Raw genomic sequence first — 16,669 nt, forward strand, 5'->3', positions numbered from 1 at the left:
AGCCTCCGACTGTTAAGCAGGTGCAGGCGCAGAGCTGCAAATCCTACCACACCTCTTTGTCTCAGTTCAGCGCTTGGAAAAGAACAAGAGCTGCCGTTGCTCCCTACCTCCCCTTTTTAGATATTTGTTAGACAATATAGGCGAAGGGAATACGCAGCCCTGTCGCAGCCCTGCTTTAATCTGCGGGGAAGAGATGGAGAGAAAGGGGGAAAGAGGAGTATTTTAAACAGCGCATTTGGAATAAATTACTGACAGCCAGATAAACAGAAATAAATAAATAAGGGTTTCCTCCCACGCGTGGCATCTGGGCGACTTTCTTCTTGAAAGTTTGCTTTGCTCACTTCAGGATGGGTGTGCGATGTCTGACTCTCTCCCTCTCTCTGTCTTTCTCTCTCTCTCCCCGGCTGTCAGCAGCACTGCTTGGGTAGTTTTATGGCAACAAATCTGCATCAGTGTGAAAAAAACTTTAGAAATATAATGCAAGAGGTAGGAAAGGTTTACAAAGGAACACTTTTGGTGAAAAGAACATTTTGGAAAATGACAAGCTATTGTGAAAGTGAAACAAAGTCCCATAAACACAATAGAACAATGGGTAATTTGCCTATTTTTACGCCCCTTTATTCGTTTACTTTTGAAGTAAGTATATCTAATGTATTTACATTAAAAAGGCATAATCATGAAAAAAGGCTTAAAAACTGACAAAATTAGCTAAATATGTGCATGAGGTGGTCATTTTCTTTTGGTATGTGGTTAACATTTTTGAGTTTCCAACATATTAAAGTTTACATTTGGCCGAATTTAGTTACATAGAAGCATTTCACAAGGATATTTCAATATCAGAACAAATTCAATTATATTCTTACTGACAATTGCCAGTTTCCCTCATTATTAGCAATGATCAATACCTAGAAAATAATAGCTCTGCACAGTAAAAAATGGTAGCAGAAGAAGATTTACTGCAACATTATTTATGCAGCTTATAACATGAAAAATTAACCAAACCTGAGCAAAATTTTCATAAGGTAACTTTTATAATATAATCTTTTATAAAGGCCTTTAAAATTATTTTTAAAAATCTTTTTATCCTTAAAATTATTTTTACCCTTTTCGTCTTGCGTGTTTTCGTAATGCGATCATTTTCCAGCTCTGCTGCTTTCACTTGTGTGTTTCCACCTGTGTGTTAAATGAACTTTGCAGAGAGCCAAGGGCCAAGGTGGATCATCTGTTTGTGTTTGTGTCTGTTGAAGTGCAGAAAATAATTGACATTACTGCTGTCTGCAGGACATCAAAGCACGCCTACTGAAAACCATTGAGTCCTGTCTGCAAAGTTCAGCAGGAGTGTCAAAATCTGTGTGCGTGTGTGTGTGTGTGGGTGTGTTTATTTGCATGTCCATGGTAGACTAAATGTGTCTTTGTTTGTATTATGTGCTTCCCACTAATTTCCCATGTGTTTTCTTCTTTTTTTTCCTGCTGTATTAATAGGCTGACAATTTCTCCAACCAAATGAAAATTCAAGCAATGTTTGCAGTGACTGTATTTTGTTTTTAGTCTTTTGTTGAGGTCACTGAAATTCATTAGCGTAAACAAAGAATTTGCCTGCTTAACATGAGGCTGAGTAAAGCTAATATTGGGTCATTGCTGCAACGATAGAGTAGCAATTACATATATTTCATAGCAGTAGTGCCTAATGGTGGTATGTATGGCATCTGTATTTTCTGATGCTTATGCCACAGAATCTTATCAATGTTTTCTAAAAATCGTTGCCAATCTAATTGAAAAGCTTATAAAAATGTCACGTGTTAAGCAAGATGATGACAACCATTGACTTGATGGATCACACCTCTTAAATTTGACTTGATTTTTCTTGTAAATCACCCTGAGATCATTTTTGTTAATTATAAATGTAAAGTTTGATTTGAACTAAAGTTATTCTTGAACATTCACTTATACAGGGTTGTTTCTGGGGGGTATGTTCTCAAATTAACACTGAATTTAGCACAGTGTGCATTATTTAAAACAAAAATGGAAGTGAGTTACTGCGCTGGGTTCTGTAGGAACCATGTTTCATGTGATGTGTGTTTATATTCCAGGGCTAAACAAAACAGTGATAAACTGAAGAACTTGAGGTAATCTGTCTGTCTACCTGTCTCTCACTCATTAGTAAGACCTTTAGAAGGGAGCCACAACGCGTTAATCACTCGCTCCGAGTATATTAATAGTCACTGCTGAAAAGGGTGGTTTGTTTATCTGTGCATTTTTAATTTTGATGAGCCCTATTAGTAAACTGATCTGCATTTTGTCTGCCTCTGTTATGTGTGGTAATTATCATTTGTGTAAAGGTTGCAGGAGATCAAAATCATCCTTTTTTTTTCCCTTTACAAAACCTTCTGGAGCCAGGTGAATAGACACAATAATACATGAAGGAAGAAGGTAGGAAAGCGAGTGCACCACAGGTAGAAATAGACTTGTTAGCTTGTGACAGATACTTGGTTAAAAAGCCACCGAAGTTTATGGGCTCAGCATAGTATTCCCAGATGTGTTGACTATAAGAGATAGAATGTTATGGAAAGCCTTATCTAATTTATGTGACACTTTTGCCAGGTTTTTTTGATTGCTCCGCCCTGTCTCATCAGCAGCTGACAGTAATTTGTAAAACAAATTTTCCAAAATGACTAAATAAAACATCTTGCACCTTCAGTGACAACAGTAAAAACAGTGACACCAAGTTTTAAAGCACTGTATTAATAAACATATTTTCCAAATTTTCCAAAATGTACAATGAAACTATTTCTACCTGTTAAACTGTTCACCATAAGTGGTAACAAAATTAAAATCCAAATAAAAAAATGCATGTTTAGGTATATAAGCAGGCATTGTATGGCGGGAAAGTTTTTGTCTATTTTTATTTTCAGATTAAGGTTTTTCTGATTTACACCTGTGCTCTGGTGCCAGACATTTATGTTTAACTTTGCACACAAAAACCGTGTTGGTTACATAAGATGTTGTACTTTCACTGTGCTCAGAATGTTTTTAAGTAGAAATGTCTTTCTTGTTAGACTTGAATCGATGCTACCCTGGTCAACTGGAAGTCAACTGGCCCTAACTGGCTTAGCAGTTGTCAAGGAAACACGTTGAATTAGGCATAACACAGACTGACGCACCCAGATGTCCACTTCTATCAAACAAACACAACATACAAACAGATGCTGTACGACTTCTCATATACTTTTAAGCTCCCAAGATGACGAGGTGTGAGACAAAAGTTATAAAACCTGGCAGCAATACCAAGATGGGTTGAACAAAACATGAACAACACGGACATGCAGGTTCTCCATCAATTAATTTTGAAGCTATTATGGGATACTAATTAACGTAATTAAATAAGTATTCATTATGGCACAGTGGATATGTTTGCTACAGAAAAACACATCTATGTTAAACTCAAAAGACTAAGAAAAGGAAAAGCAAAGATGTAGGACAGGGTTTCTTTTCCATTAATATCATGTCTGAAATTTGATGAATGAAAGTTGAAAGGACCACATGATTTGTAGAAAACCTTCTTATTCAGAAAAAGAGAGACAGCAAACACATGCATGATCTGTCTGTTAAACTGTGTTGCATTTGTACATTAATCAAATGATCAAAATGAGAGTGAATGGTGTCTTTGTTAGGAAAAGAGAGCAGTAATGGTTCTTTCCTAAGGTGTCTAATATGTGTAGACACAATTCTGGTTAATTTAAAATACTTTAAATCTGTAGACCAGTCAAAATATTGAAAGACATTCAGATTACCTGAATGAATATTGATTAGACTAATTTTAGCCAAATCAATTCAAATTTGATTTACTGAGCAAACAGCTGAACAGCTGAAGCCAAAATGCTTCACAAATCAGGAGTTTGACTTGTTCACTATTGTAATTTAAATAACTGCTACAGGGCAAAGCTGTTTTAAATTTTAAAATAAACAAATGAGAAATGACTCGAATCTTCTGCACTGCACAAGGATTTAATTTTATTAAAACATCTTAAAAGTTGCAGTTGTGCCATCACAAACTAAGAAGTTCAATGCGTACAAATACGTTTGTGGGAGACATTTCATTTCAGGAGTAGATCTCAAGTGTATTGTGAAATTATGCTAAATATTATTTACTCCTTAAGGAAATGTAAGTAAATACTGAGCTCAATACGAAGTGTACATACAAAGAATGTGTGACAGTGATGATAATGGCCCGCTAAACTGTAATCGCTTTAGGAGGACCAGGTCTAATGCTTCTGCAGTAGTAAAGTGGGTAAAGGCTGTAAAAGCATATGTAATGTTCTCTACTTGTTTACAAGACCCAAACAACTATTATTGCATTTTTACTGCTTTACAGAGAGCTAACTTTGCTGCTGATGACACTTAAGAGTGCTTGTCCTTGCTGAGCTGCATTCCACATGGCAATCAAAACACAGAATAAAAACCTCACATAAACCCAAACAAGACACTTGATAAAATATTTATTCCAAGCTTTCACTATATCCACTTTATCCTGTACTGACTCAGAGGAGGATGCAAAGCATCTTAACAGTCATTGTGTGAGAGGCAAGGTCCACTCTGAAGTTGTATATTGTATAAAAATTTCGGACTTTCAATGCAGTGCATCTCTCAGCTGGGGGCTTGCGTCAAGCCCCTGCTGGGTTAGATTATAACAACCAGAAAAAAATACCCTCACCACCATTTTTAATAAGGTTGGCTACACCGACTCCATGCTACAGAACATTCTACACTGCTTGCATCATCAGTTAAAGAGATAAGTAAGCATCAAATATCAAACTTCCTACCAGAATATGAATCCTGTTTGGCTTTTCTCGCTATTTCGGGTCATGTTTAAATTGGGTTTTCTTGTTTTGTCTATCTCTTTGCTTGCTTTTCCCATGTGTGTCAAATAAAAATCTTGCTCCCTAATACTGTATTTTAAGCAATCTTGTTTTTCTAAAGATTTCTAGCCAACCCAAAACAGAGAAGCAGAAAGTTCCGGAAGACAGAAAAGATTTAAAGCAGTCAGAAGAGTTAATTCTTTAAACAGCTGCAAAGTAACTTTGAGTGCTAGCTGCAGGACCAGGGGTGGGCAAGATCTGTTCAGAGATGCTTAAGGCTGCAGACATTGCTGGAAAGTTGTTGATATCCCTCTTCAGTGTTACATGGAAGACTGAGACAACAACAGCTGTAGAGAGACAAACCAGGTTGGTGGTCCCAATTTTTAAGTAAGGGAACCTGAGAGTGTGTTACAGCCATCGAGGAATCTCTATTGTCAGACTGCCTGTGAAAGCTTACCGTAGGACAGGACACTCCAACTGATTGTTGAAGCTTGAGATTAGGAGGATGAGTTGACCAAATCCTTACTCTGAAATTAACCAATTGTTAATGAAGTTATGGAAGTTTGTTTTTCTGGCCCAAATAGCTGTTGTAGATTTGGAGAAGGTTTTCAACCATATCTCTTGAAACGTTTTCTAGGTGGATTGCTTACCCAAAGTTATAGTTGTGACATCATTCTCAAAAGGTCAAAGCTTGTTACCAGTGCAGAACATGGGAAATGGATACACAAATTGGGACTTTCTATCTGCAGTAACCCGGGTTTGGTTTTGAACTGGTGATAGAAAAAGTTTAAGCTCCATGCACCTGTGGACATTCATATGGGCCTGCTTTCCTCAAAACCCATACGGTGAAGCATTCTATAAGTTTGTTTTTGATGCATTTTTATTTTTTATTTTCATGTGAAAGAGACCTTGATAGATTCAGATATACTTTTAGGAGTTTTAGCTGTGGTTGTGAGAATATGACTCATTTTATTACAGTTCAGTTATTTTGTTTTCTTGTTCAAACATGCTGATATGATTAAGTGAATTATTTTCACTTAGTTTAACAAATAGCTTTTATTGTTATTGTGTCATTCTCAATAGGAGGTTTGGAGCTTGGTATTTACTTTTATAAACCAAAAGGAGGAAAATCTAGCTTTTTTTCTCATCCTCTTCTTTCAACAGTAATTGTTTCTCTGCTACTTCGGGATATAGTTGCTTTCTAAGAACTCATTCCTTTTCAAGCTTTTCTCCGTATGTTTTCCCCACTGCATTCAGCTTCTTTCCTCTGTTCCTTTGCCTCTCGGTCTACGTTCGAAGCATTCCACAGCTTCCCCTCATACCTGTCTCTTGCTCCATGTCTCTGCAGTGTTTCCTTCTTATCGCTGCACCTCTCTGTGGGCAGAGTTTGTGTGGTGTGTGTGTGTCTCTGCAGCATGTCCATCAGCCATCTCATTATGGCTGTCTGTTTTTACATCCCTTTGCCTCATTAAGCACCAAACACAGCCACTGAGGACAGCAGGCCTTGACTTTAGTGCCAATTTTCCCTCTCTCTCTCTTTGGCTTTGTGTCTCTGTGTGTCAGAGTGCGTGTGCCAGAAGAGTGCTCTCTGCATCTCCCTTGTTACACATTACCTTGTTTCCTTGCATTAGGCACTTTCCATCCTTTGCATCTTCTTCATCTCCTCTTCATCTTTGCTCATGGGAGCCCAAATTTCCTTACAATCTCCTAATTGTTTCTTGTTCCCTTCTCTCCCACATTTGTTAGTCCTAAATAATATATTTCTTGGAGTGGGGGTATTTATCACCTCCTATAAGGGTGTTCTTTAAAAAAAAAGGTTGAAATATGCCACTAACTGACTTATTTTAATTAAAAATTATTTTAAACTTCTTGGCCAGTTGAGCAGTTTTGAATCACAAGTCTTCTGTAAAGGCTGTTTTGGATGATCCAAGCTGTCCTTCGGTACACAAGAGACCATTTGATCATGTTACAACTAGAAACTAGAAACTTCATAACACTGTTGCCAACTCCTCAGCAAGAAAAGTAGCTATTGGATGTCTCAAAAGTCATTAAAAGTCACCAGATAATGTCATTGTTTAATTTTCATATTTGGTCGTGAGTGATCTGGGGAGTGAAATACGCCCTCATATGTGGGAGCATTTATCTAGCAGAGCCTGGAACCTTTCTGTACATGTGAGGCAATTGATCAATGTTGCACTATTGCTAATATTAAAGACATCCTTATTTTTCACCTGATTTTAATAGCAGCATATTAACCTAAAGGTTATAAAATTGACAATATTTAGAAATAAAGATATTTAAGAGGTTATTTAGAAGACCATAAAGTCATAAAAGTAGTGACATAATATTTTTCTGTCTGGTTAAACTAATTTACAAATGTGAAACAGAACTTAGATATGACTAAAAGTGGAAAATTTAATCCATGTGTATTGATTTTTATGAAAATACAAAGAAAAGTTCAAATGTATTCTTAACCAAACAATTGTTGTTATAATGGCACCTAAAACGCAAACCACATCAAATGATCAAAACGCACCACCTTTTTTGTTTATTTTGTTATTATGAATGTATTAACCGGGGTTTTATCACCAGATAAAACTCAGGTTTTATCTGGTGATAAAACCCCGGTGTCAGATAAACTGACACCAGATGTGTAACACTTAACTTTAAGCTTAGAAAAATGTGATCCTATGGGGTCCACTCTCCTCCAGGTTGTTGATGTTTCTATGCGTTAGATTTTACAGTCTCGGTGAAGGTGATGAGGGTTGTTATTATGTTTGGTGAACCATTTCTCTATTGTTTTAACCAGATGTTATGCATCACTTCCCAGCTTAAAGACTCACTGATGACCAATTTTTAGTTTTCTGTCAGAGGTCACAGTGTTATATTAAAAATGTCCTGGTATCCTAATGTCATGAACTCTAACAAGGTCTCCCAAATCCATTGACAGAAAAGTTGGCCTGCAACTTACCTAACAGTGGTCATGCAGTGCTATTCCATTTTAATCTTTTGTTTTTATACCTAACCATGCTAGAGGATTGCGTCGCTGCAAAGCTCAATCTTAGATTCATCTGAACAACAGTGTGAATCCAATTAGTCTTATACAACTTCTGGACAGAAAATGTTTTTCCAACGTTTTATCTACTGGTGCATCTCATTTAATAGCTCCTGCCTTTTGTGTTTGCTTTTGTGGTTCCAGGTGAACGAAATCTACCATGACGATTCTTTGGGAGCAAAAATCAATGTGGTGCTGGTGCGGATAATCATGCTGGGCTATGGCAAGGTGAGACCTGACAGGACTCGAAGTCCTGCTGAGAAAACAACTGAACCGCAGTTCCTGAAGCACTTACGCTTTAGAACAACAGGATTTGGGCTCACCCTGTTTGTCTTTTTGTTTCTATGTCAGCACTATCCATGACATAAGGATTTCGCTACTCTTCCTTTAAGTACCTAAAGCAAACTTATAAACAAATATACAACACACACATCCAGTCATCAGGACACACACACAGACCGATGCCCAGAGCTTGTTATTCCAGTGGACTGAGCAAAAGAGGAACTAAAAGCATGCAGCATCTCAGGGGAGTTTTTCCAAGTCGCACGCCTTCACAGTTCACCAGCCAAAGCACACAGAGACTCTGGCCGTTATGCAATCACTGTTCTTCCTAGCAGGTTGCCTCACAGAATCATCTCCAGTCTAGACAAAGGTAAGTAATCAATGACAGCTCTCCTTCATTCATAAAGAGTAATGGCAATAGGGGCAGCATCTCTTTCTTCCTCACTGTAACTTTATCTGCATGCCTGTGCTGAGAAGCATGGCAGGATGCTGAATGGCAGGAATGATGGGATTACCCACTGAATAGCACATATGATTTTATTGGTGAATAGGTGTTCTCCGATGTTCTTCCACTGTTCCTGCCCGTACAGCCCCAATAGAAGTCAGGAAACAACACACACAGGCTACAATGCATTGGTCATTCAGGGCCAGCCCCTGTGCAGCTTCACCCAAAGCTTTGGCTGTCCATCATTCCCAATTACCACAGCAACAGAGCTGCACCCAGACAGCCTGCAGATTGACTGTGTGACCCTGAATGCAGCCACACTCATACACCCACACTTTACTCACACACTGTCACTGCGCTACATTTACACCCATTGCAGAAACACATTTTTGGGATCATGAAAAAAATGCTCTCAAACACACGTAAGCAGCTTGGAAATGGTGCACACGTACAGGCTACACCGTCTAAATGAGGGCTGAGCCGAGTGCATACTTAGCACTCCATCAAGTGTTCAGAGGCAGGCCATATGTCTCGCTCATGTTGCATTCCTTTTGTGAACCAACTGCACCTTAGGCATGTGTTCAAACACTGAGCAAAAACAGAGGCAATGCAAGAGATATGAAGAGAAACCTTGATATCAGACTGTTAAATCAAGATCATAGAGGGAACATATTAGATAGGGAAATATAGCTTTAAAGGAGCTTGGTTAGGGTTTTTGTTTAATCATAAGCAGATATTTTGTAAAACTCATTAACAGAGTACTCCTTTCTAGCATCACTTTGAGACTGTGTGTTTCTCTGTGTGATGAAGTGGAAGAAATGCTCCAGCAGTTTGTGAGATCTTCTAAAATCAAATTTAAAAAAAAAAAAAAGTACACAGTGACACTGCCCTCTACAGGGTGAAATAAATTGTTGTACATACATAAACTAAAATAGGGATGTCCTTGTTTTTAAATAATCCCTGCACTTTGTTCGTGTTGCTCTGTGTTTCAGTCCATGAGCCTGATTGAACTTGGGAATCCATCTCAGAGTCTGGAGAACGTGTGTCGCTGGGCCTTTCTGCAGCAGAAGCAAGACACGGGGGACGCTGAGTATCATGATCATGCCATTTTCCTGACACGCCAAGAATTTGGGCCCACTGGCATGCAAGGTATTAAAAGACACGATGAACACATTCAATGCTGTTGTGCATTATATTCTTGCTGCATGCTCACACTTTTAAAAGGATTCTAGACATATAGAGAAGTGTGCACCTCCTTCCTTTTGCCTCATATAATTTGCAAGGTGCACTGTGGCTTTAGTGGTTGATGGTTTTCTGTGCAGAAGAGCACAAGCTAACAGCCAGGCCCAGGGGAGAGGCCTCTAAAGCCAGTGGCCTAGCTAGCCAGAAGCCCTTCAGCTGCCCTTGGGCGCAGCCTTCAGCAGCAGAAAATCAATATACAGAGAAGAGGCAGCCACAGCTCCACAATTAAAGAGAGTGCAGGACACACACAGGAAGCTGAAGACTGGCATTTGCAAAGAGAGAAGCCAACATCTTGGAATTAAGATTAGACACATGAACGTAAATGTTTGTGGCTTACACTTCGACAGTGCCCTTTTCTGAACTATACATCCAAAATGTGATACCCCTAAAATAAAATTCTGGCAAACCAAACAGCTAAAAGAGTAAGAGTCCTAAATAGAGTCCTTGTGTGTGTAAAGTAATCTTAAGATGAATAGAACTGCTCTGTTATTAATAAAGCAAAATTGAAACAGATATGTGTTTTTGATTTGATAAAGGAAGTCTACTTGACCAAATAAAAAAAACACATATTTATTCATAGAATGCACACCTAAATGAGGATCAAACATAGCTAATATAGCCTTTTATCATTTTGTCTATGATTATGTTTCAGCACTACTGCAGCAGTAAGTCAGTAAATCTCCAACATTACTTCTCTCTCCCTGGTTGTTCAGGTTATGCTCCAGTGACGGGGATGTGCCATCCGGTGAGGAGCTGCACCTTGAACCACGAGGATGGTTTCTCTTCTGCCTTTGTGGTGGCCCATGAAACTGGGCACGTGTAAGTGTTACCAGTAACAAAGTAGACCAGAGAGGAAAGCAGTCTCTTACTAATTCATCACAGTTTTGTTCAAGTGGTCAGTATGCAATGATTGAATCCTCCCTCTGTTGTTCCTTGATCTACTTCTTCCACACATTCCCGCTCTGTCTCTACTGCTCTTTATCCTCTCCACCACCATTCTTCTTTTTCTTCTCTTCATCCATAGGCTTGGGATGGAGCACGATGGCCAGGGAAACCGCTGTGGGGACGAGGTCCCCATGGGCAGCATCATGGCTCCTCTGGTGCAAGCTGCCTTCCACCGCTTTCAGTGGTCCAGATGTAGCATGCAGGAGCTGGGACGCTACCTTCAGTGAGACATGAAAACTAGAACATATCAGTACATGCAGGAGGCTTTACATGTACATTTAATAGGTCAGCTGGGATCTCAGTGTTTTTGCTTTTTACATGCAGCTGCTATAAGATTTGACATGCACAATCATCGTTGTTTTTAATAATCTCCACATATCCAGCTCAAACAGACAAGCGCCACAAAGAGTGTTTAAAAATCTTAGGTTTTCTCACCAAGATCTTGTTTTACCTATTGTCAAGAGGTACCAACAGAGCAGAATGTGTCTGTTTTATAAAATATTCATATTAGTGTGAACAGGGCACAGAATCTTATCTGTCCTAGTTGGATACAGTTTTTAAATCAGATAAGTCAGCAAATCTGAGCAAAATATTCTGTTTGACAAACTTATTTTTAAGTACATTCCTTAACAATAAAAATGTAAAAAATGTTATCTCTACTTGTACATTTACACCAGCGGTACCAGAAAATGTAGGAACATTACAGGCAAGGAAAGAAAATTAAAGACTTTTCACTTCATCTTCAGGTCCTATGACTGTCTTCGGGACGACCCGTTTGACCACAACTGGCCATCGCTGCCTCAACTTCCTGGTTTGCACTACTCCATGAATGAACAGTGTCGTTTTGACTTCGGTGTGGGCTACACCATGTGCACCGCGGTAAGAGACCCCTGTAGTCTATCAACACTTACTTTCACTCATCATCATACTGAGCGCATCTTCAGTCAAAGCTTAGTGTTACTTTAGCTTCTAAGCTACAAGTGACAGGTAAATGTTAAGCCTCAACAGACAGAGTTTGAAAGTGATTTTTTTCACTGTGGTTTGTAAAATAGCTTGAATTATTTAAGTATTTTCTCAAATTTTAAGAGTTGGGCTTCTTAACTGAGCCCAATGTTGTCTACTAGTGGATTACCTTTGACCAAAATAAGTGACATACATAGCCATTGACATTTTTCTGATGTCCTCTGTTTCTTCTCCCGGCCTCTGGTGGGATTGACATCTTGCTTAAAAGCAGGTAATTGGTTTTGTTAGCTATTACTTTTTTATGTCATTAATTTAATTACAAAAAAGTTTCTTTTTATAGCCTCTCAGTTGCCTTAATACCACAGTGCCTTTACATGAACCTGCTAGAAATAAAATTTTGTAAAGACAAAAGCATCACTAAAGAAGTTTCATCAAGCTGCAGCATCTTTTCTGGTATCTTTACTTCCTTTACAGTCAGTATCATCTTTTCTGTGACTGTGAAGCCACTGTGGCACGCTGTTGCAAAGCTGTTTTTTGACTAAGGGTTTGCTCAGGGGCTTGCACACGTTGCTAGATTACCCTCTATTCTCTTGTCAAACTCATTCCCCTCAGCTACAAAAGGTGGGCCAGACAGGATCGCAGGTAAGTCCACCCCACCTCCAGGAGGACGTGTGGACGTGTCATTTGTTTTATTAGGTTTTCTCGTTGTTTTTGTTCCCCAAAGTCATGTGTATGTAATGTTGCTCCTTCATTTCTGTTTTGATTGTACTCTGCGTCTCAGTTTTGTCAGGATTTGGTCTGCAGGATTCTAAAATGCTTGTGCTCTAAGAGAAAGCCACTACAAAATCCTCCAAAACAACGGGACACTTGCAATTCATTTGTGTGGCCCTTATGGCTCTGTCCAGCACTGTACCTGGAGTCACTGGTGCAGTGATTTACTGACGGTAAATCACTGCACATCTTGTAGTAAGAGACGCATTATATTGGCACGTTTATGACTGTAAACTGAGTGGAAAAGATTGGCGAGAAGTCTTCCCCATCCTTGGGGAGAGGGCTCAGCCAGAACAGAGGCCCTTTTTCCCCCTGTATTTTAGGATCCTCCAGTCTATATACAGCTGACGATTACCTACCACAGTCTAAGCCGATGTTTGTAAGTCAACTCCTGACCTGTAGAAGTCCCTCAGGGTCATGGTAGGTGGGAGGTTCTCGGGAGAGGAGAGAAGAGGGCAGGCTGGTTTGTTTGATGGCATTTTGATTCATTTTAGACAAGGAGGGGAATTTGCTGAATTTGCTTCTCAAGCCATGTCAAGAGACATCTCATTAGTCACAGATATCTCACCTTTTGTCTTAAAACACTCTGCCCTCTGACCCTCCTTACAGTGCTTTGCAAAAGTATATATGACACCTGAAGTTCTAAAATTGTTACAGGCACATCATGCTGTGTGATTCACGTGATAGATCAACACAAAAAGTAAATGTGAAGTGGAAGGGAAAATTATATACATATATATATATATGTATATAGATTTTGATGTAGATTCTTATTAAGCCCTCTCTGACTTGTAAGAATCACCTTTTGGTTCAATTATAGCTGCAAACGCTTTTGGTCATTTTTTCATTAGTTTTTGGAAACTAGAAACTGGGATTATTGCCCATTTTTTTCATGTTTATTTTATTTTTTTGCAAAATATTAGAAAGTCTGTATAGACTACTTTTGCCACAGTTTCACAATCAGATTCCAACGCTGAATGCACTGATCCAGACAGTTGCAACTCTGTGGGTGTTTGTTAAGGTGTTTGTCCTGTTGAACAGTGAATTTAATGATCAGTGATGTATGCACTTAGTTTTTCTTCAAAGAATGGTTTACATGAAGGTCAGAATGTTCAATGTTGGTGTCCTCTGACTAAATTATGTTCTTCCACCCGTCTCCTGCAGTGGTAAGCTACTCATTGGACTTATTGTGGCTTTTATCGACTATGTCTGTCTTCTGGAGCCCACAACTAAAACTTGCCCTGTAAACAGATTCTCCCACCTGAGCAGTGCATCTCTGCAGCTCCTTTAACATTACCCTGAGTATCTTGGCATCCTCTGTTATTATAGCTTTATTTACCTGGCCTGTACATTTAGGGGAACTGCAGTACATTGAGAGGTTTGCTGTTGTGTCATACTTTTGTTCAGATGAAGGACTGGGCATCACGCAGTAGAGCCCGCTTCTCCACTAGAGTGGCTTCAATCAGTTCTGCTTCGGTCCATCCCGACCAGATTCATCTCTGTTAGCGGACATGGCTCAGCACAGCTCTTCTCCGTTTTTTGTACCTAATTCAGGAGTAGTACTAGTCACTCTAAGAAATGCCATGCATGCAAGCAATTTGATCGAGAACAGACTGCATTCATTGATTGGCCCGTGATTTACGTCACTGCAAACTCCAAACAACCTCTCAACCAGCACTGTGGACAGGCAGTCATCCCGTCTGCTATCAAAGAGCTGCACAGTGTGGACTAGGGTAATTATGAGTTTAATCACGAGCAGCGCCAGGAACACTGCGCTGTTCCTGGCGCATTCTGCATTTTGGAGCAGAATGAACGTGATTTTGCAGCGATGCAAGCAGCAAGTCTTTCTGAGGACTGGGCAGCAATGAAGAAGCGAGGAACTGTGCAGCTCTGGTCAGCATTTTGTCTGAGCTACAGCTTTGTGTGAAACTCTGGATCTAGATTGGTTTGGCATCATGTGTCTTTTATTCTTTGTTTGAAATTTTCTTTTAAATAAACTTCACTTCGGGATATATGTTTTGACTACATTACCTATATCCAAAAGGTTGCACATTTAAAAAATAAAAGTACCACCATATGTTCATAGGAAAATAATCAGCTAATCTGAATGGTTTTCACTATGTTTGCTCCAGCACTGGATTTCTAGAAGACAAAATGAAATATCTGGTTTAGTTGGCTCCATAACAACCATAACCAAGAGGTTCTCCATTGCTGAGTGTCACTGAAAACATCATTGGACCATTGACTGCAGCTCCTGCACACCATTGGCTTGCCCACGCTCCTAACTATATTCACACCCATAATAGTGAGGAGCAGATCGTAATGGAGACGCTCCAAACAGGGGTAGAACCAAACAGGCTGGGCATCAAAAAGCTGCTTTTCCACTGTAAAGTCTCACTCTAACCGGAGTTTGGAATATGATTTTATGAACTTTACAGGTTTTTTTTACTATTTTATTTCTGATCTATTTTTCTGTGTTCGTTTGTTATGTGAAGCTATTTGTAGGGAACAAGCAGCTTCTCTTACAAAAACCTCTAACGCTTTAAGAGAACTGTATTTATATGCAGATTAAATTGCACACAGGTGGATTTGTATTACCGTAGACTTAATTTAGGGTTATCATAGTGAAACGGTCTGAGTACAAATGTATTTTGATCAGAATTTTATGTTTGTAAATGAATTTACAAGCTGAGTATCATTTTCCTTCCACTTCACAATTTAGTGCTGCTTTGTGTTTGTCTGTCACCTAGAATCCTATTAAAATGTATAAATGTTAGTCATTGTACAGTGAGATTATGTGAAACAAGAGGTAGGATTACTTTTGCAGGGCTCTGTATCTGTCAACAGAATTTGCATGAACTGCTGTGTGTTTCTCAATGGGTCCCAGTGTAAACTGCAATGACTGCATAGATTAAGTGTTGGTATTGTTTGGTATGTTTCTGTCTTTGCTACTGTTGTGGCATTTCTCCTTCCATCTCAACTTTATTAAGTGTTAAACTTCCCATAAGTTTACATTTTGAGTGACCTGTTATTCAAAATGTTTATTTTGAGCTGCTGTTTTTGACTATGCTGGAATCTCTGTTCTCCCAAACAGTACCGTACGTTTGACCCCTGCAAGCAGCTGTGGTGCAGTCACCCAGACAATCCGTTCTTCTGCAAAACCAAGAAGGGCCCACCCATTGATGGCACCATGTGTGGGAATGGAAAGGTATTGCTACATTTTTACAAAAAACATATTGTAAAAGATTTTACGCACAATATGTAGGTACTAAAGTAGGCACATCTTTGTGCTCTCTGGCAGCACTGTTTTAAAGGTCATTGCATCTGGTTGACTCCTGACATCATGAAGCAAGATGGAAACTGGGGATCATGGAGCGAGTATGGCCAGTGCTCACAAACCTGTGGGGGAGGAGTGCAGTTTCGCACCAGAAACTGTGACAATCCCATGTATGACATTATTTTCTAGTTTGTGTCTAGTGTCCACCATGGCTATGAGGTGAAGGTGTGTAAACAGACTTAAAATAAGATAATCATTTATTGCAATAGCAATAGTAATAAATGATTACATGTAACTGGATCACATCAAAAATTTAATATTTTCACTGACAACCAACTAGTGTTAAGCTCACATAGTTCCTTTTAAATTCACACAGGCCCCCCCCTCCTGCCCCTGATTGGTTGTTTCCAACAAGGAGCAATGCATTTTTGCGAGTTGTCTGTGTGTGTATATATATATATATATATATATATGTATTACCAGCACTGTATATTTTTCAGGCAGCCTTACAGAATGTTTCTTAATTCCAGTCGTCAGCCCCCCTGCCCTGCATACTTTAGATGTGTCTCTGTTCCAGAACACCTGATTCAAATGATTGCATGACCTTCAGTGCCACCATCAAGTGCTGCAGAGGCCTGTTAATCGCCCATAGGTTCAAGCCAGGTGTGTGGCACAATGGAAACACCTAAAACATGCAAAGCAGGAGAGCCTGAGGACCGGAATTGAGAAACACTGGGTTAAAGAGATCATTTTAGTTTAAAGTGTAATAAAAAAGGCCAAAGAACAAATTACCGCTTAAACGGCAAGAACATTTTTTGTGCCTCTTGTTTTTC

The 16,669-nt window shown here is 39.2% G+C and overlaps 1 protein-coding gene and 1 long non-coding RNA gene across 2 annotated transcripts in view; one reads left to right on the forward strand and one right to left on the reverse strand.

Annotated features, from left to right (window-relative positions):
* LOC116714359 (A disintegrin and metalloproteinase with thrombospondin motifs 2-like) overlaps window positions 1-16,669 on the forward strand; it is a 123,007-nt gene that overhangs the window by 91,507 nt on the left and 14,831 nt on the right. The window contains exons 5-11 of the mRNA XM_032554880.1: window positions 8,056-8,139; window positions 9,631-9,787; window positions 10,594-10,699; window positions 10,905-11,048; window positions 11,572-11,704; window positions 15,654-15,767; window positions 15,861-16,006. Coding sequence (XP_032410771.1) covers window positions 8,056-8,139; window positions 9,631-9,787; window positions 10,594-10,699; window positions 10,905-11,048; window positions 11,572-11,704; window positions 15,654-15,767; window positions 15,861-16,006 — 884 coding nt within the window. The remainder of the gene's footprint in view (window positions 1-8,055; window positions 8,140-9,630; window positions 9,788-10,593; window positions 10,700-10,904; window positions 11,049-11,571; window positions 11,705-15,653; window positions 15,768-15,860; window positions 16,007-16,669) is intronic.
* On the reverse strand, window positions 7,640-16,667 carry LOC116714360 (uncharacterized). Its single transcript, XR_004338046.1, has 3 exons — window positions 16,453-16,667; window positions 8,812-8,816; window positions 7,640-7,649 (listed from the first exon to the last, which is right to left on the reverse strand). It is a non-coding gene; the product is annotated as an uncharacterized LOC116714360 (long non-coding RNA).

The sequence above is a fragment of the Xiphophorus hellerii genome, chromosome 23, assembly GCF_003331165.1.
Source record: "Xiphophorus hellerii strain 12219 chromosome 23, Xiphophorus_hellerii-4.1, whole genome shotgun sequence".
Lineage (NCBI taxonomy): Eukaryota > Metazoa > Chordata > Actinopteri > Cyprinodontiformes > Poeciliidae > Xiphophorus > Xiphophorus hellerii.